General features: G+C 36.3%; 4 protein-coding genes across 5 annotated transcripts; 1 reads left to right on the top strand and 3 right to left on the bottom strand.

Annotated features, from left to right (window-relative positions):
• The first annotated feature begins 450 nt into the window (after positions 1 to 450).
• Positions 451 to 1,557, top strand: LOC18423580 (chitinase 2). The gene is made up of 2 exons (XM_006828181.2): positions 451 to 535; positions 657 to 1,557. The coding sequence occupies exons 1-2, from the start codon at positions 484 to 486 to the stop codon at positions 1,493 to 1,495; spliced, it is 891 nt and encodes a 296-aa protein (XP_006828244.1). The 5' UTR covers positions 451 to 483; the 3' UTR covers positions 1,496 to 1,557.
• A 4,844-nt stretch (positions 1,558 to 6,401) lies between these two features.
• Positions 6,402 to 7,773, bottom strand: LOC18423579 (chitinase 2). The gene is made up of 2 exons (XM_006828180.4): positions 7,446 to 7,773; positions 6,402 to 7,347 (listed from the first exon to the last, which is right to left on the bottom strand). The coding sequence occupies exons 1-2, from the start codon at positions 7,495 to 7,497 to the stop codon at positions 6,509 to 6,511; spliced, it is 891 nt and encodes a 296-aa protein (XP_006828243.1). The 5' UTR covers positions 7,498 to 7,773; the 3' UTR covers positions 6,402 to 6,508.
• Positions 7,774 to 11,859: 4,086 nt separating this feature from the next.
• Positions 11,860 to 15,266, bottom strand: LOC18423578 (chitinase 2). 2 transcript variants are annotated; one of them, XM_011628936.3, is made up of 2 exons: positions 15,170 to 15,266; positions 11,860 to 12,849 (listed from the first exon to the last, which is right to left on the bottom strand). In XM_011628936.3, the coding sequence occupies exons 1-2, from the start codon at positions 15,171 to 15,173 to the stop codon at positions 12,008 to 12,010; spliced, it is 846 nt and encodes a 281-aa protein (XP_011627238.2). In that variant the 5' UTR covers positions 15,174 to 15,266; the 3' UTR covers positions 11,860 to 12,007. The 2 variants fall into 2 exon arrangements, with proteins under 2 accessions (XP_011627238.2, XP_011627232.2); XM_011628930.3 differs by having other exon boundaries at positions 15,119 to 15,266.
• Positions 15,267 to 18,645: 3,379 nt separating this feature from the next.
• LOC148781021 (uncharacterized) lies at positions 18,646 to 20,728 on the bottom strand. Its single transcript, XM_088874689.1, has 4 exons — positions 20,564 to 20,728; positions 20,344 to 20,471; positions 20,182 to 20,257; positions 18,646 to 18,707 (listed from the first exon to the last, which is right to left on the bottom strand). Exons 1-4 carry the CDS (start codon positions 20,721 to 20,723, stop codon positions 18,646 to 18,648), a joined length of 426 nt encoding a protein of 141 aa, XP_088730815.1. The 5' UTR covers positions 20,724 to 20,728.
• Positions 20,729 to 20,853: the final 125 nt, after the last annotated feature.

A 20,853-nucleotide genomic window follows, 5' to 3' on the forward strand; every position in this document is an offset into this window, starting at 1 on the left:
ATTTACTGTAAAACTTTTTTTAAAAAAATATGATGAGAAAAATTAGGAGGGGTAAAGTGCGTTGAATTTATGCAATTTTTACAGGCTTTTGCCACTTGGCGTTGCTTGTACTATGGGGTTCGAAGAGGACATTCACAAAAACCCATGGGGAAGAGAGAGAGAGAGTAAATTATAGGGCACGCACACAGCTAAACAACTGGAAACATCCAAATGTATACAAGTTGGGTTCGAGCAGGAACATAGAAAATTAGGGTATTTTCTATTGTTGGTGCCTAGGAATCTCACTCATCAAACTTAATGCAAATAATGGTTAAGGAATCACGGTGTTGCCCAAGTCCGGCAGAAAATGTTACAAACAGCAAGGCACCAAATAAGCCACATTGTTTGTTTCAGAGCTCAGACAAATATCTTCTATAAATACTTACTCCCATGATATCACAAGATACAAAAAGCAAAGATAAACAGCAAGCATAGGTAAAAGACATGGCCATCTCCTCCCACTTCTTTCTGCTTCTCCTACCCATTTATGGCATTGGTAAGTCCCTTCCACCCCAACCTTCCACACAAAACATGGTGCTCAAATATACACTCATGAAATTTCAGTATCTAACACCCTTCTCTCTCTCTCTCTCTCTCTCTGCTGTGTGTGTATGCAGCTGCTGCCCCAAACACAAAGCTATTTCGCGAGTACATTGGTGCCGATTCCAACAATGTGACATTCTCAGATGTTCCTGTCAACTCAGGTGTCGACTTCCACTTCATCCTCTCCTTCGCGATCGACTACTCCACATCAGGTTCCTCTTCTCCAACAAATGGCAAATTCAATGTGTTTTGGGATGTAGAAAACCTGAGCCCATCAGCTGTTCAAGCCATAAAGGCCCGCCACCCCAATGTGAAGGTGGCTTTGAGTCTAGGCGGCGACAGTTTAAACAGCGGCTATGTATATTTTGCCCCTGCCTCTGTGTCGTCTTGGGTCAACAATGCTGTGTCCTCTGTCACGAAGATCATCAAAGCCTACAATTTGGATGGCATCGATATTGACTACGAGCACTTCAAGTCGGGTCCCAGCACTTTCACCGAATGCATCGGTAGGCTAATTTTGGAATTGAAGAAAAACAATGTTATCTCTTTTGCTTCCATTGCTCCATTTGATGACAGGAAGGTTCAAAGCCACTACGGGGCTCTTTGGAAGAAATATGGGAATGCTGTGGACTATGTGAACTTCCAATTTTATGCATACGATAATGGGACTAGTGTTTCTCAATTCATTGATTATTTTGAGGAGCAGAGCTCAAATTACAGAGGGGGAAAGGTTTTGGCGAGTTTTACTACTGATGGGAGTGGGGGATTGGCTCCTGCAAGTGGGTTTTTGGAAGCATGCAGAAGGCTGAAGAATGAAGGGAAGCTTCATGGGATTTTCGTGTGGTCCGCAGATGATTCTAAGAAGAATGGTTTCCGTTATGAGACTGAGTCACAGGCACTGTTGGCCTACTAGATGACCTCTGTCTATCTCATTTATTATTTATTTATTTATTTAGTCTCACTTGTACAAGGGCCTGCATGTGTACAATTTCATTATTTTTATTCAAACCATCGAATTGGCCTCCCAATAAATATGTTGAAATGAGACAATCAAATTCTCATAGATATCTATGACCTCCGACCACATCGGCAAAATTTTCCATGCCGGTCTATTGTGTGTAGTACACCAATTGATCACATTCAAAGAGCTACCCTCCACATAGTAGCGTAAATTAAGGAATCTATCCCTCAACAACCTCAAGCCATTCAAGAAAGAAAAAAATTCAGCAAAATTTGCCGTATTGACCCCATAAGGACTTGCTTAAGAAAGTAATACCTCACCATTTGAGTCCCTCGCAACCCCACCACCACCAGCTCGGCCTGGGTTCCCCAAAAAACTCCCATCAAAGTTTAGTTTTAAGCAACCTTCCAAAGGTAGATGCCATCTACCTTTTGGTTAAATATTCCAAAAACATTTATTACAACATGCCGTAAGTTTACCCAAATATCCGCCTTATAAGCTCCAAAGCCTTATTTTGTAATCGAAAACCAACTCCACAAATTTTCCAAAATCCTTCTTTTGACCACTTCCAGCCCCAGAGTCACACCTTCAAAAGTCCTTCTATTCCTTTCTTTCCATATTTCCCATAAAATCAATGCTCTGGAAATTTTTCACAAAATTTGACTCCCTATTGGATTACCACCAAGTTCCAGGTGAGCAAAAATATTGATTTGTTCATTGGGCAGCAATACATAAAATCCCATCAAACCAAATGCCCATCCTCATATAGCACTTAAAAAGGACAGTGCAGAAAAAAGATGGCCCCCATTCTCTCCCTTGCGATACCCACAACTTCGACACCTTCGTTCCACAACTCCGACACCTTCGTTCCACAACTCCGACACCTTCGTTGATTGGTTCACAGCTCTCGCAAACAAATCAAGATAAGATAACTTGAAAGCGTAATTACCTACCCATTTGTGATGCCAAATGTTAATCTTATTGCCTCTGCCTACTGCTCATCTAATATTTCTGCTCATCAATTCCTTAACACCCCAAATTCCTTTCCAAATTTTCGAAGCTTGCTCTCTCCTAAAAAGCCATCTTCCCATAAAAGATTCCCTACTGAAGCCATATTTAACCTCAATAACCTATGTCCATAATTGGTCCTCACAACTTAATGTTGTCTGCCACAATTTGGCCAACAACGAAAAATTAATAAGTTTTAACTTTCTGATCCCCAACCCACCCTCTATCTTCGGAGCACAGACCTTATTCCAACTCATCATGTGAGATTTGACCTTTTTATCAATATTACCTCAAAGGAAATTCCGCATCAATTTCTCAAGGTCCTTACAAACTGAAGAAGGCATCGAAAGAAGTGACATCTGATAAATATGAATATTTGCTAAACAAGATCTCACAAAGGTTATAGGTCCACCCAAAGATAAGGTTTTTATCTTCCATAAATCAAGCTTCCCATGCATCCTTTTGACAACAGGGTCCTATATTGATCTGGATAATCTGGAATCAGAGAGAGGTAAGCCCAGGTAGGTGATAGGGAAAGAGTGTGCCTTGCAACCAATAATAGAAGCAATTTGATCAGTCAAACGTGTCTAATAATTTACCCCTACCAATGATGTATTATTGAAATTAACTTTTAGCCGTAACACCACTCACAAGTAATAAAAAATTTAGTGAGATACTGAACTTGGTAATCATCTACCCCACATAAAATAATAGTGTCATCTACATATTGTAAATGTGAACATATGGGCCCTCATTAGCCACTTGAAACCCTGTTATTTTGCCCAAATGCTCAGCCCTAGTAATCAGCAAGCTAAAAGCCTCTGCCACCTTGGTAAAAAGGAAAGGGGATAGAGGATCACATTGTCTCAAGCCTCTTGTTGCACCAAAAAAAAGACCTTTTGGAGAAACATTGACTAACACTAATAAATGGGCACTAGTGATACAACCCTGAATCCATTGTCTCCATTTAGTTCCAAAATCCATTCGCTCCATAATGTCCAACAATATTTGTCATTCCACCCTATCATAAGCTTTTTCTATATTTAGTTTCAAAATAATTCCTATACACCTTGTGAAAATCTTGAATGAATACTTTCTTGGGCAGCAAAGACACTATCTATGATAATTCTATTTTTCACATATACGGATTGGGGTCCCTTGATAATAGAAGGAAGGACCAAGTTAAGACTTTCAGCAAGGATTTTGGCAGTACTTTTATACAAGCTTCCAAGTAAACTCATCAGGCAAACATCAAAACTAGATGCAATAACATCTTTTTTTGGAATTAGGGCAATATAGGTAGAATTTATGCACCGATCAATAACGCCTCTTTCGATAAACTCCTCCACCATATCCATGAGATCCCATTTTAATTCTTCCCAAAACTTATGAAAAAAATGCCAAATGAAAGCCATCTGGTCCCAGTGATTTTCCCTCTGAGAAAGAGAAAACCATTCTTTTCAATTCTTCCATCGTTTCTAGGACCTCCAAGTGGGTTACAAAATTATCAGAGGGCACACTAAATGGAACATCTTCCAAATAAACATCAAATTTCTGTTCAGAAGTGAAGACCTTTTGAAAATGTTGAATAAAACCATTTTTCCACATAATAACATCACCCTCCATTACACCCTGAAAAGCAATACTAGATATATCATTCTGGTGCCGCCTAGCATTGGCGATAGCAAGAAAGACATTTGTAGTTTGGTCACCCTCTTTGAGCCATTGTAGTCTCAACCGCTGCTTCCAAAAGATTATGCAATAAATGTTGGAGCTCTCTTCTTTCATCTAACTGTTGCACAGATAACAACCCCAAATGTTGCACTTCCTAGTCAATAAGATGAATGCTCCATTTATCCTCCTTTCGATGATATAGAATCTACTATTTTTCTTCTATTCTATCAATTTGTGTTTAACAATTTACTATTTTCTTCTATTCTATAAATTTGTGTTTAACAATTTACTATTTTTCTTCCATTTTAGTGTCTACGGTTGTTCTCTCTCTCACATATATCCTTTATACGTTTTTAGTCTTATTGGGTGTTTTAAAACACTGATTAGTAAGGCGAACCGTTTTGCACAATCTATGATGGTTGTTGGATTGCCGATCTGGTTCAGTCTGAATCGGTGATCCAAAAAAAATTAAAAAATAAAATATGGATTTATATAGTGGAGATTTGAAGGGATCCAAAAGCATTAAACAAGCTTAAAAAAAAGAAAGAATATGTATATATATATATAGAAAAGGTCTTCCCAACGTCTATAGGCAAAAATGAACAGTGATTTCACCTACCCCCATCATCGTCCAAAGTTCATCGCACGGTCATGATTGTCCGATAGTGTTTCAATTTTCAGTTTTTTTCTATAAATCAGAATGATCTGAATTTGGAGTGTGTGTTTTCAAGTAATGTGGATTTGTAGAAAAAAAAATGAAAATTAAAATATTACTAGATAACTATAATCGTGCGATGTAGTTTGGAAGGTGAAGAAAGTAGGCGAAATCACTGTTCATTTTCGCCTATAGGCGTTGAGAAGAGTTTTCATCTCTCTCTCTCTCTATATATATATATATATATATATATATATATATATATATATATATATGAGCCCAATGGCCCAGATTTAATGTAGACCATTTCAATAATCACGATTGCATTTTGTATTTTAATTTTAATTTTTCTATAAATCCAAATTACTTGAAATTTTGGGTGTAAATTTTTTAAAAATAGGAGAATCCAATAAAAATATCAACAAAATATTTTGTGAGAAATAAATTAACCAAAATACCCTCAAAATTTTTTTGGGGTATTTTGATCAATTTATATCTTGCAAATTATTTTTTTTCATATTTTTATTAGGTGCGCCTTGATGAGAATAATAGACACTTAAAATTTTACGTGATTTGGATTTGTAAAAAAACAAATTAAAATTCAAATACAAAATAAGATCGTGTCTGTCAGATCAGTCCAGATTGAATCTGGATCATTGGGCTCATATGTAGCTGTAGACTCACTGGCCTATACCAACATTTCCCTATATATATATATATATATATATATATATATATATATATATATATTCTCTATTTTCAAGAATTTTTTATTTTTTTTATGTTTTTAAAAAATTCCCTATTTTCAAGAAAATTTTTTTTTTTAATACGTCCAAATGGGAGACCCAACTCGGATAGAGTACTAAAACACTGAAGCATATTATATGTGCTCGTTCCAAAATAGGATTGACGGTGGTCAACTTCTAATTTTACAGAGTATGATACACATGGAAATATAATTTGATTCTTCAATGAAGTTGTCATTAACCGTTTAATAAAAAATAAAAAACCATCGCTCGTAACATGGGTTTGAATGAGGACAATTGCAGGAAAAGAGAGAGAGTAAACTATACAGCAGGCACAAAGCTAAACAACCGGAAACATCCAAATATATACATGTTGGTATTGAGTAGGAGGATAGAAAATTAGGGTTTTTTGTCGTGTTGGTTCCTAGGAATCAAACTTAATACAAATGGTCGCTTAGGAATCACGGTGTTGCCAAAGTCCATCAGCAAATGTTACACACACATATGCATCAAGTTGGCCTATATTTTATCTTTCTTTTCATTAACAACCACATCAGCACTAAGGTTGGCAATGGGCCGGGCCGGCCTTTGCCCTGGCCCATCTTGACCATGTCAGGGTTGGGCCGGGCTGGGCAAAAAGCAAATAAGGAAAAATAAGAAAAAAAACAAGAAAAAAAAGAGCGATCCAAAGCCTTTTGGATCTGACTTTAAAAACACAGAGACTAAAACATATAAAAGACGCATGATAGAGAGAGAGAGAGATTGCAACCGTATGTAGAAGAGAGACGAAAACGATTACATTGCACACATACTAAAATAACAAATGCAGGCCTATGTACAAGTAAGTGTCAAAAGCATATAAGAGAGAGAGAGAGGTGTGATCTAGTCGGCCAAGACCGCCTGGGACTGGGTCTCATAACGGAATCCATTGCTCTTAGAATCATCTGCGGACCAAACGAAAATCCCATGAAGCTTCCCTTCATTCTTCAGCCTCTGGCATGCTTCAAAAAACCCACCTCCAGGCGCCAACCCCCCACTCCCATCGCTAATAAAACTCACCAAAACCTTTCCCCCTATGTAATTTGAACTCTGCTCCTCAAAATAATCAACGAATTGAGAAACAGTGGTCCCCTTATCATATGCATAAAATTGGAAGTTCACATAGTCCACAGCATTCCCATATTTCTTCCAAAGACCTCTGTAGTGGCTTTGAACTTCACTGTCATCAAATGGAGCAATGGAAGCAAAAGAGATAACATTGTTTTTCTTCAATTCCAAAATTAGCCTTCCGATGCATTCGGCGAAAGTGCCGGGATCTGACTTGAAGTGCTCGTAATCGATGTCGATGCCATCCAAATTGTAGGCTTTGATGATCTTAGTGAGTGACGACACCGCATTGTTGACCCAAGATGACACAGAGGCAGGGGCAAAATACGCATAGCCGCCGTTTACACTGTCGCCGCCTAGGCTCAAAGCCACCTTCACATTGGGGTAGCGGGCCTTGATAGCCTGAACGGCTGATGGGCTCAGGTTTTCTGCATCCCAAAACACGTTGAATTTTCCATTCGTTGGAGAAGGGGAACCTGATGTGGAGTAGTCGATCGCGAAGGAGAGGATGAAGTGGAAGTCGACGCCTGAGTTGACGGGAACGTCGGAGAACTTCACATTATTGAACTCGGCGCCAATGTACTCGCGAAATAGCCTCGTGTTGGGGGCAGCAGCTGCATAAACACAGAGAGAGAGAGAGAGAGAGAGATGTTAGATACTGAAATCTCATTTAGTGTTTATTTGAGCACCATATTTTGTGTGGAAGGTTTACCAATCCCATAAATGGGAAGGAGAAGCAGAAGGAAGAGGTAGGAGATGGCCATGTCTTTCACCTATGCTTCCTGTTCACCTCTGCTTTTTGTGTATCATGATATCATGGGAGTAAGTATTTATAGAAGATATTTGTCTGAAACAAACAATATGGCTTACTTCTACCTTGTACTCATGTGAAATAAGGGTACTTTTCATGACCCCACACAAACACCGTCGAAGAGAGAGAACTCTAAAAAAGGCAGAGACCAGAGGAGCAGAGGATAAGGAATAGTGCTGATTAGGGCTGGTAATGGACTGGGCCGCCCAGCCCGCCTACTCCCTAGCCCCAAAAAAGTTGGAGCTCGGCCACAATCCCTGACAGGGTTAGGGACAGTGCGGCCCAAGTCGGCGGGGCACTGCCCCTCTTTTTTTTCTTGTTTTTTTTCTTATTTTTCCTTATTTGCTTTTTGCCCAGCCCAGCCCAACCCTGACATGGTCAAGATGGGCCAGGGCAAAGGCCAGCCCAGCTGAGGCCCGGCCCATTGTCAACCTTAGTGCTGATGTTGTTAAATGAAAAGAAAGATAAAATATAGGTCAACTTGATGCATTAGTGTGTGTAACATTTGCTGTTGGACTTTGGTAACACCGTGATTCGTAAGCGATTATTTGCATTGAGTTTGATTCCTAGGAACCAACCCTACCAAAAATCCTAATTTTCTATGCTCCTGCTCAATACCAACGTTACCAAAAATCCTAATTTTCTATGCTCCTGCTCAATACCAACGTTACCAAAAATCCTAATTTTCTATGCTCCCGCTCAATACCAACGTGTAATTTGGATTTTTTATGTTGTTTAGGCTTGTGCATGCCGTATAATTTACTCTCTCTTTCTCTTCCCCGTGAGGGTTTTGTTAATGTCCTCTTTCAATCCCATACGGACAAGATGAATGCTCTTTTAACCTCTTTCAAATAGTTCAGAATAACTATTTTGGGGGATTTTTTCAATCTGAAATTATTGGAACTACTTAAAAATCTTTAGATTATTATTCTCAAAAAAAGTTTAAATTTTCAATTTTCTAAAAAGTTTAAAATGTCACCATCTAAAAATTGGATGGTCTCTATTCAATCTAGACACACTCTTCTTTTCATGTGCATAAAAGTTACAATCAGGACCTTTCTTTTTTTCCTTTTTTTGTAGAGTTTATCTATGGGATGAAGAGGATACATTCCTCAAATTTTAGGTCCTAAAATTAATTCTTGTTGGAGTTTTATCGCACCGAGTAAATGAACATTCTATTCACCTAGGAGTAGAATTTCTTTTTGGCCTTTAGAATTGACTTCACTGGCTATTTGCTATGGAATTTTCGCTGGATAAATACGGTTGGCGGAGATTTGTTGCCTACTAATAAACAGTTGATTTCATTCAAAATCGGTAGCATTTATCACAGCCAGAAATTCAAAATTGGGCAATTTGATTCCCCATCCAGATTGGAAATAAGTGGCGACCGACCCGATCAGAACCATAAATCATTCCAATTTTGATAAGGTCGGCTACTTCCATCAAAGAATTGATTGAGTCAAATAAGAAACTTGGTAATTAGAATCATCTAGTTCCCACCTATTTTATTTTTTATTATTTTTAAATTTTTATTTTTGAAACAGATTTTCACACAGGAAAGTCAGTCTGTCTCAACAATTTGTGCCGGATTTCAAGAAAGCCTTATCACTTGGCCGATTCAATTTTCGAAACATTGGTCACAAGATTTGTTGCTTATCTTTGATCCATTGGGTAACATTTTCCGAGTCGCCTTTCACAACTAATGGTCGAGTGTTGTCAGGCATTGGCTTCAAACTTTGAGGGTTTCTATTGTATAGCATGCGCCCTTCTGATTCGGTATGTTTCTCAGTCTCTATATCTGTGTCCCTAAGAAATTGCAACATGTTGATAATTTTGGGGTGAAACGGGATAGTTAGTGTATGAAGTAATTTTATCATACAATTTGTGGATACAAGATCTTCCTAATTTTTAGTTGCCACTTTCTCAAGACATCCTTTAATGATAATAATCATGCTCATAGAAGTTATTCAAGAAAATTTATATTCAGGATATAAATAAACAAAAGATGTGACACTTCTATTATCTATACAAATGCATCATAATAACAAGAGACAACCTAAGTTAGTTGCCTTTAAAGATAGAGTTTTTTAAAAGAAAGATGATAGTTTGACAATGATGTAAAGAGATTTTATCTAAGGGTGCGGTTTCTATAAGGTTACAACCTTAAACAATCTAATTAAGGCGCATCTTAAAATTTTATTATAATATGTAATTTTGTTGTAAAAAATTCTTAGTATTATTTTAAAATCTATTTTCGTACCTAACTAGAAAATTTTAAAATCCAAATATGGTTAAAATCAAATCTATCTATAAGCATACGAAAATCTTGAAAATGGACAGTCTAAATAATGTATTGCAAAATGCACTATTTTGGAGACTCAAAAACTTTTTTTTTTTTCATATTCATGCATCTTGATGTCAAGATGATCGATTAGAGGGTTTTTTCAACATTAAAACAACATTTCCAATATATTTTTGAGGTGCATCTGTGATTCTACATTTTAAGGTCTTAACCTTATATAAACTTTCCTCTTTATCTAAAATTAGAAATTGAGCTAGAGTTGTAAGTTCCTTATAGCGAAAGAGATAATCCCCTTTCATCTTGATGTAGGAAAATTTGATGGAACAGTAAATTCAACAAGAAACAAAATTAAACACAAGTATTATTCAAATAAACCTAGGATTTCTTCTCCATACCCCAAGCTAGGGTTTCAAAAGCCTAAGCTTTTCTCTCTTTCAATTTATAAAAATCATATCGAATTCTCCCCCTCAAGGCCCCACACACCTCTTATATATTATAATTTATATTTCAAGTACAAAAAGTGCTTAAACAAATTATATATTGACCCATATATCCTAATTTAACTTAAAATTTATAATGATAGTTTTACCCTTATGAACAGTACTTAGAATAGTACTCATTAAATAAATAAGAAAAATATAAATCTTAGAATTCTTAAAAAACTAAAAATCCCTATAAATAAACCCAAAAAATAAAACTATAATATATATCCTTTGAAATTGAATAAAAATAAAAAATAAAGATAATTTGTTCTCCATCATTCTCTCCAAGTTGGAGAAAACTCATCATCGAGTTTTGAAATGTATTAAGATGAATTCAGTATCAAAAACATCTTCTTAAACTTTATTTTTCGTTGTTGGTTCAAATATTATTCATGGTAAAGATAATTCCTCAAGAAACATATCTCAATATGTATATTGAGGAATCAATGCAAATTTATCAAATATGGTTATCTTTGAACTTTCTGTTTTCCTATAACCCGATGATAACTTTGCGCATTTCATACACACTGATTACAGTATACAGAGAGGAATACATTTTTCTGCCCCTATTTCCACTAAAGTTTGCATTTGTCATGGGATTTGAAAGTCATCGATTTTCAGATATGAGCATCAAATAATTGAGACAAATAGTTATAAGAGAGACAAATAGACTGCTTCCATTCTTCAAAGGTTCGAATCTTTTATCGAAGGCCTTCACTTGGTCGGAACTCAAAATAGGCTAAAAATTGTATCCTCCATGCTTGGGAAGGGCCACTAGTACTTTTTGTGTAGGCTGAGGTTTGTATAAGCTCTCTAACTTGTAATATACAAGTGAGGCACGCCTTTAAATTTTGCCTCAAGATGTAATTCCGGTGTTGAAATCTTAATATGGCTTGAAAATCTATGTTCTACCAAAATTATTAAATTTAAAATTTTAAATATGGTGCAACACGAGCAAATCTATAAACATTTGAAAACCTTGAAATAGACAGACAAGATAATTTGTTACAATATGAACTATATTTAAGACTTAAATGTTTTTTTTTTTATATTTATATATATTTTAAGGTTGAGATGATTAATTAGAAGGTTGTCCAATTTTAAAACTCTCTCTCTCTCTCCTTCTCTCTATGTATATATATACATAGAAAGAGAGAGAAAGAGAGCGAGAAAATCATGTCAACCATTGGCTGATGAAATAATATAAACTCAATAACCTAGATTAAATTTGGATCAATTTGACGATCACAACTGTATTTCGTATTTAAATTTTAATATTTTTTCTACAAATCCAAATCATGTGAAATTTGAGGCTTTCATTCTTCTCATCAAGATGCACCCAATAAAAATATTAAAAATATTTTTCGTAAAAAAATAAATTAACCGAAATACCCTTGAAAGTTTCATAAGTATTTTGGTCTATTTAAATTTTATGAATTTTGTTTTTATATTTTTATTAAATTCACCTACTTTTTTAAAATTGCATTCTTATATAAACTCTATCTTTTTTTTGTTTGTCTCTAACAGTATAGACTCAAGACAGGACTAGTGATAAATATGATAAATAGAGACCACGTTACAAGTTCAATATAGAAACTTGATAGTTCCCTTGCATTTATAATAGTATGAGAGAGTAGACCTAGAGAGAGAGCCATGAAGGTAGTCATGGGTCATCTAATCTAGGAGGCCAACAATGCCTGCGCCTCTTGCTCATACTGAAATCCATTGCCCTTTGAAATGTCAGCGCACCAAACAAATATCCCAAACAGTTTACCATTACTCTTCAACTCCTTGCAAGCATTGAAAAAACCATTTCCAGGGGCCAATCCCCCACTCCTATCACTAATAAAACTCACCAGAACCTTACCCCCTCCATAATTATTTCTTTGCTCCTCAAAATACCCAATAAACTGAGAAACAGTAGTCCCCTTGTCATAGCCATAAAATTGGAAGTTCACATAGTCCACCACACTCCCATACTTTGCCCAAAGCGCCTTATATTGTGCTTGAACACCATCATCAGCAAATGGAGCAATGGAGGCAAAAGAAATGACCTTGTTCCCCTTCAACTGTGAAATCAACCTTCCGATGCACTCTGCAAAAGTGTCGGAGTCCGATTTGAAGTGTTCGTAGTTAATGTCGATGCCATCCAAATTGTAGGATTTTATGATGTTGGTGAGAGAAGAGACGGCATTGTCGACCCAAGAGGAGACGGAAACAGGGGTGAAGAAGGCTTTGCCATTGCCAACACTGTCGCCCCCTATACTCAAGGCCACCTTCACATTGGGGTGGTTCCCCTTGATGGCTTGAACGGCCGTCGGGCTGAGGTTATTGGTGTCCCAAAACACATTGAATTTGCCGTTTGTTGGAGAAGGGGAGTTTCCTGAGGAGGTGTAGTCAATGGCGAAGGAGAGTATGAAATGGAAGTCGACGTTTTGGTTGATGGGGACATCTGAGGACTTCACATTCTTGAAGTTCGCCCCAATGTATTCACGGAATAACTTCCCATTGGCGGCGGCAGCTGGGGTGCATGAGACAAAAAGTTTATACAAGGCCTAAGCTTTATGACAAAAAAAAAGAAAATAGATAAACACATCCAATATTGATAAAATCGACTCAGCCAAGATACTCAGGACCTAGCCGAGACGAATTACTCGGACAAATCAGCTTCCTTACTAAAAAAAAAAATGAAAAAAAAATGATTATATATAACATGAGTACCACTTTTATCAATAAAGTTGTAGATTGGCATGCTGGTTAGCCCTTTCTACACAAATAGTCATCTTTACAAGAGGTCTTGGGTTACCTTCTTGCCAGATATATATATGTTTTGTACAACCTACTCCGCCAAATCTCGCCTCTCCCATAGGGTGAGGTGGAGTTACTCGGTCCAAGTTGCCAATATCTCCTTGAAGTGCACTTTGGATATATTTTCAGCTCCCTTGCAGTAAGGCCAATGCCCATAACAGATGACGGGTAGGCTACTACTTTAAAGTTGGAAACTATGAGCTTTGTACTACACTGTTCGAAATGGTCATATTTGTGCATATGATTAACATGTTCTCCAACTTAAAACAGACCGGCTAGGGTCATGACAACCAGACCGGCTAGGGTCATGACAACCGGACCGGCTACCAAATAGGTTGAGGCACGGTTTAGTCATAATCGGTCCAAATGAACTAGATTCATGTTTTAAATATTCAGCTTGCGCTCGAGACCCAGCTCGAGCAAGTCCATGTGGAAATGCTTGAGTCATGTGCGAGCCCAAAAAAGAGCTAAAAATTATATAAAAGGGTACCAAAAAATTTATTAAAAATAATTAACAATAGTGAAAAAACAATAGAAGTTTTAAACAACATTCAGAGTCTACAAGTTGGGAAAAAATTATATAAAAAGGGTACCAAAAACTTTATTAAAAATAATTAACAATAGTGAAAAAACAATAGAAGTTTTAAACAACATTCAAAGTCTACAAGTTGGAAAAATAATATATATAGAATACGGACAACAAAAGGCTTGAAACAGTTCAGAAATATTCAAAAGGAAAAATAAAAAAATAGAGTATATAAGAAGAAAAAATTATAAATCTTCAAAAAAAATAAAAAATACTTAAACATATTTATAGATTATTTATTAGTGATTTAGTAACAAAAATTTTAAAAATTTCAAATATTTTAATAAACGCAAGTTTGTTAATAGAACTCTCCTAGGCAGAGTGCCCAGCTTGAGCTACACAGCCAAATCCGAGTAGTCTCAGCTGAGTTATGGAGCATTAAGTTAGATCCATCTTTTCATTAAAAATCAGTCTTAACTACTTCAATCAAATAGACCGTACAAACACATGAGTTTTGACCAATATTTCAAGTCTAGATAACACTAAAATTGTTATCTAGACAAATTCCAAAGGGATCATTTAAAAAAAAATGAATATTCTATTGTATTTTCAATAATTTGCAGTATAGTAGGCCTGCAAATTGGCCTAGTTTTTCCCACTCTAAATAAAGGATGTGGTTTGTATATGATGTTAACTTTAAATAATTCAAGTAAGATGCACCTCTAAAGCTCATCGAAAGATGTAATTTCAGTAGCCCAAAATTTCAAAGGTGACCAGAAAATCTACTTAACATGTATTTATGTGATTTAAAACTAAAAAAAAGGTACAGATCCAGCAAATCTATATACATATGACAATCTAGAAAATTGATGGCCTAGATAATTTATTCCAAGATGTATCATTTTTTAGACTTTAAAATCTTATTTATTTTTATTTTTTTTTATTATCAGTACATATCAAGGTTGAGATGATCAATTAATGGTTTTTCAGCATCAAAACAACCTTCTTCGATCAAGTTTTTAGGTGCGCCTTTTTTTTCAATATAAGTTGCAATCTTATATAAACTTTTTCCTGAAATAAAACCAGCAAATTTGGGGCTTTCACCCACGATCTTACGGGGCAAGCAAGACACCATTCTAAATGTCCCAATCTGCACCATCTATTCATATGAATCCATCTACTCTAGTGCCCACAGTAATTCTGAATACTAAGTTAAAGGTGCTGGTTTGAATGTACTTTTAGTTCATCAATTTTTTAAAATATAAAAAAAAAAAAAAAAAAAAAATTAGGCCCTTTTGGCCCAATGCTAGACTCATGCGAATCCGAGACTTAGCCCTAAGTCTGCTCAGCCAAGGGGCGAGTTCCTAGCCAAGGCGATTATACCCTCTCTTAGTAGGGATAATCCAGGCAAATGCGAAAATGATAATTAATGAAAGTTTTAGGACAGTGTACTCACCAATGCCATAAAAAGGAAGAAGGAGCGCAAGGCAGAGGATCGTGGACATACCCATGTTTTACAACTGTTTCAGCTTTTTGATCTCCACAGCTAAAAGAGGGATTTTATAGATGGTAAGGTCCTGAGATATTACTGACCCACTTTATTTTCATTTACTCCTAACTTCTCCTCCTATGGCCTTTTCAAGCCCAAAGTATTCTCTCCTTTAATTTTGCAGAGAGAGAGTGCGTGCGTGCCAGTTCACAGCATAGGATTTTGCAGGAGGCAAATGTGACATAATATCACTGTTTCACTTTACTTTCAATTGCTTCAACTTGCAAGACTTTTCAAACCTAAAGACTTGAATAATGTTTACTTTCATTTACTCGTATAGTATGATAAGTTAAGTTCACTTTTACTGGATTGGACTTTTCAAACCAAACGGTCTTCCAGGGGAAGTGCTTCACGCCGTGAATATCGCTAGAAAATGCATTGGATTGAGATAAACATGTAAATAGGTCATCAACATTTACTTGGGATAATACAAGAATATTGAGAGATTGGAGAATACGTCACATATAGAATTAGCGTTGGGTGAGCGAAATGGAGATGTGCACCTGAAATTTTATGTAATAATCACATACCAATGAAGCTAAAGAGCAAGTTCTATAAGAACTTAGTCTTTATGAACGCGATGATGCCACGTACAGGCACCCTGGGAGCATTTGTCATAGAACCGTACACGATTTGTTTTGCAAAGTGAGGATTTTGGCAACATTGTTGTAGGACCGTGCTCATTCTATTCTCCGATGTACTTGTGCTTGGAGTGTCTAATGGCACTAGGACTTTTCCTAACTTCCACCTTGAACCTTAAGTAAAGAGGAAGAGGACTTAAACGCTTTCCTTTAGGGAGAAACGGGCTCCTTTAGCAAGGGAGATAAAATTCTTGTTCCTGATGTTGATAAAAATCTTGTTCTTGGTGCTTTGAAGAGCAAATGAAAGGAGCGAGATGAGAATCGATGAAGTTCATCTCTTGCTCGACTCAGAAAATGATGAAGCTCGAGCTCATCTCTTGCCAAGCTAGCTCAGATGCTACTGATTTGCTCTGCTCTGAGACTTCAACAACAGTACTTGATTTAGGAACTAAACTTCCTTCATTCTGGTTGGCCTTGCTGCGTGGCTTGCTTGCTTGGCTGCTTTCTCTAGTGCCAGCACGAAAACCGGAGGTCTCGGCTTGCCTGCCAAGAGGTCTCTGTACTGGCTTGCTCGCCTTCCTGTCTTCCTTCTATGGTAGTTGTAAGACCAACTTTGCTCTATGGGGGAGAATGTTGGTCGGTCAAAAAACAATATACTCATAGAATGAGTGTAGGGAAGATAAAGATATTGAGATGGATGAATGGCAAGACAAGAAGGGATAGAATTCGAAATGGATACATTTGGAAAAATTTAAGTGTGGCACCAATAAGCGATGAGATGAGATGGAGTAGACTTAGGTAACCTGGTCATGTATGACACAAATCCAATACAGTATCTGTTAGAAAATGTGAGTTAGTTCAAGTCGAAGACTCAAAAAAAGTAAGGGGTAAGGCCAAAAGGACATGGTTGAAAGTAATAAGAAAAGTTATAAGGACTTATGGCTTCACTAAGGTGTCCTTCGGGTACCTGAAAATCTATTATATGACAATCGATTACGATGAAATATGACATTTCCACCATAAGGAAATGGAAGGAGATTACCTGAGATTTCCTCTAAAATCATGAAACACATTACTCGTTGTGAAAGGTGAAAAATCTATTACGCGCTTGACGGGTAATCTTTAAAAATCTTTCGCATGCGTCTCTCTGTCCTATCCCAGGTTAATAAAATGTCAACCCGCCTACTCGGTTTGCATAGATGCTCCCTCCCTCTCTAAGTCTGTCCCCTCTCTCTTGGACCCTACTAACTAGTTTGTATAAGTTGCTCCCTCTCTCTTTAAACCCCTTCTTCTCATTTGTATTTTTTCTTCTTTTTTTTTAAGCCCCTTTTATCTTTAAGCCCTTTCCTCTCATCTTAACTTTTTTTTTTAAGCCCCATTACTCTCTCATCTGGAATTTTTCTATTCTCCCTCTCTCCTTAGCATATCCATTCTCCTTAGCATATCTAATCAATGACAAATTACACATGACAATTATAATAAAAAATTTCACCCAACATAATCCTCATAACAGATTAGTAAAAACTCAATTGAAATAAGATACCTCTTTAGTTTCCTCCAATACCTTAAAATTTTTTACTGCAATTACCAACCTTCTAGTTTACTAATCGAACTTCTTCTCACAACAAAAATATGTTATTCCAATCATATTATTCCAATGACTTATCATATTGAAACCAAAGTCTAATCATGTTCGAAGACATATGATCCTATGTATGTACCAAAGGCATACAAAATAAATAAGAAATTGTGTGATGATAACTTTAGAATGATACAAGTTATTATTAGAAAATCTTTTTAGAATGGTGATGATGTTATTATTAGAAAATCTTTTTGGAATGATGTAAAGACAACTTTTATTTTACATTTTAGTGGAATTTTGTGACAAAAGAGAAGAAAGAAATGATAGTTTATAGGTAAAATATTGGTAATGCATTTCCCATATTTCTTTTAGACATAGCCAAATAGTAGCCATGTATGTCCCAAGTTACATCTAAATACTACCCAAATAGTAACAATCGATTTGCAGGTAATGTATTATGCAGTAATATATTACGCCAGTAATATATTTCACATACAATATATTTCCAGGTATCCAAACGGCTCCTAAGGGTACGGATGTAATGGAGCAGAATGATAAACCAGAATTCATGTAGCCGATCCCAATTAGTTGAAAAAAATATTTGACGATGATGATGATGAATATATACTTGGAAGATGAGAGATATAGCAACCAACAAAAAGGGGTAGAGAACGTGGATTTCAATCCAAAGAATGAGGTGATCTACACCAATTTTGAAGCTTCAAATTTACTTAGGACAAAAATAGATTTATAGCTACTATAATATTATATTACTAGGGATTTTAGTTAGAACAAAACTAGATTTAGAGCCACTATAATACTGTATTACTAGGGCGGACAGATTTCCAAGACCAAATCTCCTATAATGTTAGAGAGAGAGAAAGAGAACCAGCTCACAGCATAGAATTTTGCAAGAGGTAAAATAGACATAATATCACTATGTCACCTTACTTTCATTAGCTTCAACTTGCATGACTTTTCAAACCCAAAGACTTGAATAATGAGCTTCAACTTGCATGATTTTTCAAACCCAAAGACTTGAATAATGTTTACTTTCATTTACTCTACTCCCATGGGAAGTTAAGTTCACTTGCACTGGGAAAGGGACTGGGGTCATGGTGGTTTTTATTCTGAATGACACCACGTTACTAATACGTTCAAAAAATTAACTCCTAAACTACTTGAAAAACAGGTAAAAGGCTGTCTTCCCCATTAAATTACTCACAAAAAAAAAAAAATTTATTCACTTGTATGGGGATGGCTTTCCAAATCTAAATAGTCTTCTTGGGAAAGCGTTTCACACCTTGAATATCACTAGAGAATGCATTGCATCCTTGACATAGAAAAACATGTAAACAGACCATCAATATCTACTTGGAAGATGAGGGATCTAACAACCAACAAAACGGGATAGAGAAAATGTGGATTTCAACCCTAGGAATTGCATGATCTGTATAAATTTTGGAGCTTCAAATTTTAGTTAGACCAAAGATTTATAACCACTATAACACTAGGGCAAATAGATTTCCAAGGTCAAATCTTGTGTATATATATATATATATATATATATATCAATGGTTTAAAAAGCGGATCGGAGACCAGGATTGGGCACCTGAAAAATCGATCCAGATCGGTGAATCGACGATCTGGATCGGAAATCGGGTGAATTGCGGTTAGAATAAAGCTTCAAAAAAATCCGAAAAAATTATTAAAATTCATTATAAATATTTTTTTTTATAAATTCAATAAGAAATGAGGGTACTCCATTAAGAATTTTCATTTATTTGCATGAATATGTGAATATTGATATGTTTTATCCCTGCATGAACTACTATTTATCATTTAATTTACATCACACAAAAGGATAAACATAGAATTATCATGGAATAAGTATATCAACATACATGGACTATAATAAAGCATACAGTTAGTAACATACGATCTAAAAATAAAATGACATACGACGTCGTTGTTCTTCTTGGTCTTGCTGGTGCCATTGATTGAATTCGTTTAACAATTCATTGATTCGATCTAAAAACGAATCATCAATATTAGTAGGCGTCAGACTATACCCAAATCCCTGAGTGTTAGTGTTCTGTTGTGTTCCCAATCCAAAATCCCCGAAGCTTGTCCATCTTTCGTGCTCACCTACACTGTCGTGTTCATCCCTACATTGTTGCTGTTGGGACTCAATAGGTGAATAATATGGCTGAAATAGGGTGGCCTCAGAATCATCATCTCTCTCATTTTTCCTTAGACCCCCTTCCCACTCTCCCTTATTATGTACAATATCATCTGACATCTCCAACGAATTGTGGATACGTTGGCTGGCTGCTTCCTCTTTCATGCTGCTCATCACCTTCTTCAAGATCTTCCTCACCGATAGCCTCAAGGAACGCTCTCTTGTGCAACACTGGCTCTTCCTTTTCTACTACCCATTAGTCTGCTGTGTCTGTGACAAATATTATGTTTAAGTCTATCGGCCCATAGTCTTCAAGTTTCCTTCTTATTTGTCGCTCTCAACGGTTTAAGTTATAATGAACGTAGACTAGTTTATGAAGCTTCTCTGAAGCGAGACGATTCCTCCTGGTAGTGTACAACCATTGGAACGTACTCCAGTTGCGCTCACAGTCAGTAGCAGAACATGTCTGGGAGAGCACTTGATTGTTATCCTCTTTAGGTGAGGTGCATCAGTACCATATATCTCCCACCATTCAGCTGGATTAAAATGTAAAAAGCATTGTAAGGGCAAGAACAATTCATAAGATTAAATATATGAATGAACAAAATATTAACGAGGGGATAACCTGAATCCATCTTGGTTTGAGAATTCCTGACAAGTCTAGTTCTGAAGGATCCTATAGCATCCCTATACATAGCAAGCTAAAATAAATATATTTCGTTTTAGTATATTATTCCTCACAAATATAACAACTCAATGAAGTTCTTACCCAAACATTAAATAATACCTCTTGTATTGCTGCTACTTGGTTTCGATGGCTTCTCTTCAACCTTGCAATAATGTATCTGACCCCTTCCATAATCTTGTGGGGATGTTCAGGTGTCAAATAGAAAAATTTTGGGTTGAAGTAGTAACCTAGAAAATATATAGATAGAAAAATGTCATTTATAATTTCATAAAAAAATGAATTAAAATGAAACATTCTAATGATATAAATATATATTTACCAGCATAATGAATTGGACGTCCAAATTTGGTGTTCCACCTCCTTTCTATAATCTTGATCACTTTACTAGCAAAACTACACTTCTCCCCAATAGCTGATTTCGCCCTCTCGATACCTTCATAAAGGATGCCCATGGTAGCTTTATTGTCAGCATCCACCATTCTTAACACCGTGACCAAAGGGGCAGTGGCCTTTACAACACTGGAACATCGAGATCAAAACCTCCTATTTGAGACTATGTCATCCACTTTTATACCGGTACTGGACTTCGCGAGGCGGTCATTTAACCAC

This window comes from Amborella trichopoda, chromosome 8 (assembly GCF_054954075.1).
Source record: "Amborella trichopoda isolate Santa Cruz 75 chromosome 8, AtrichopodaSantaCruz75HAP2 v2.0, whole genome shotgun sequence".
NCBI classification, from domain to species: Eukaryota; Viridiplantae; Streptophyta; class Magnoliopsida; order Amborellales; family Amborellaceae; genus Amborella; species Amborella trichopoda.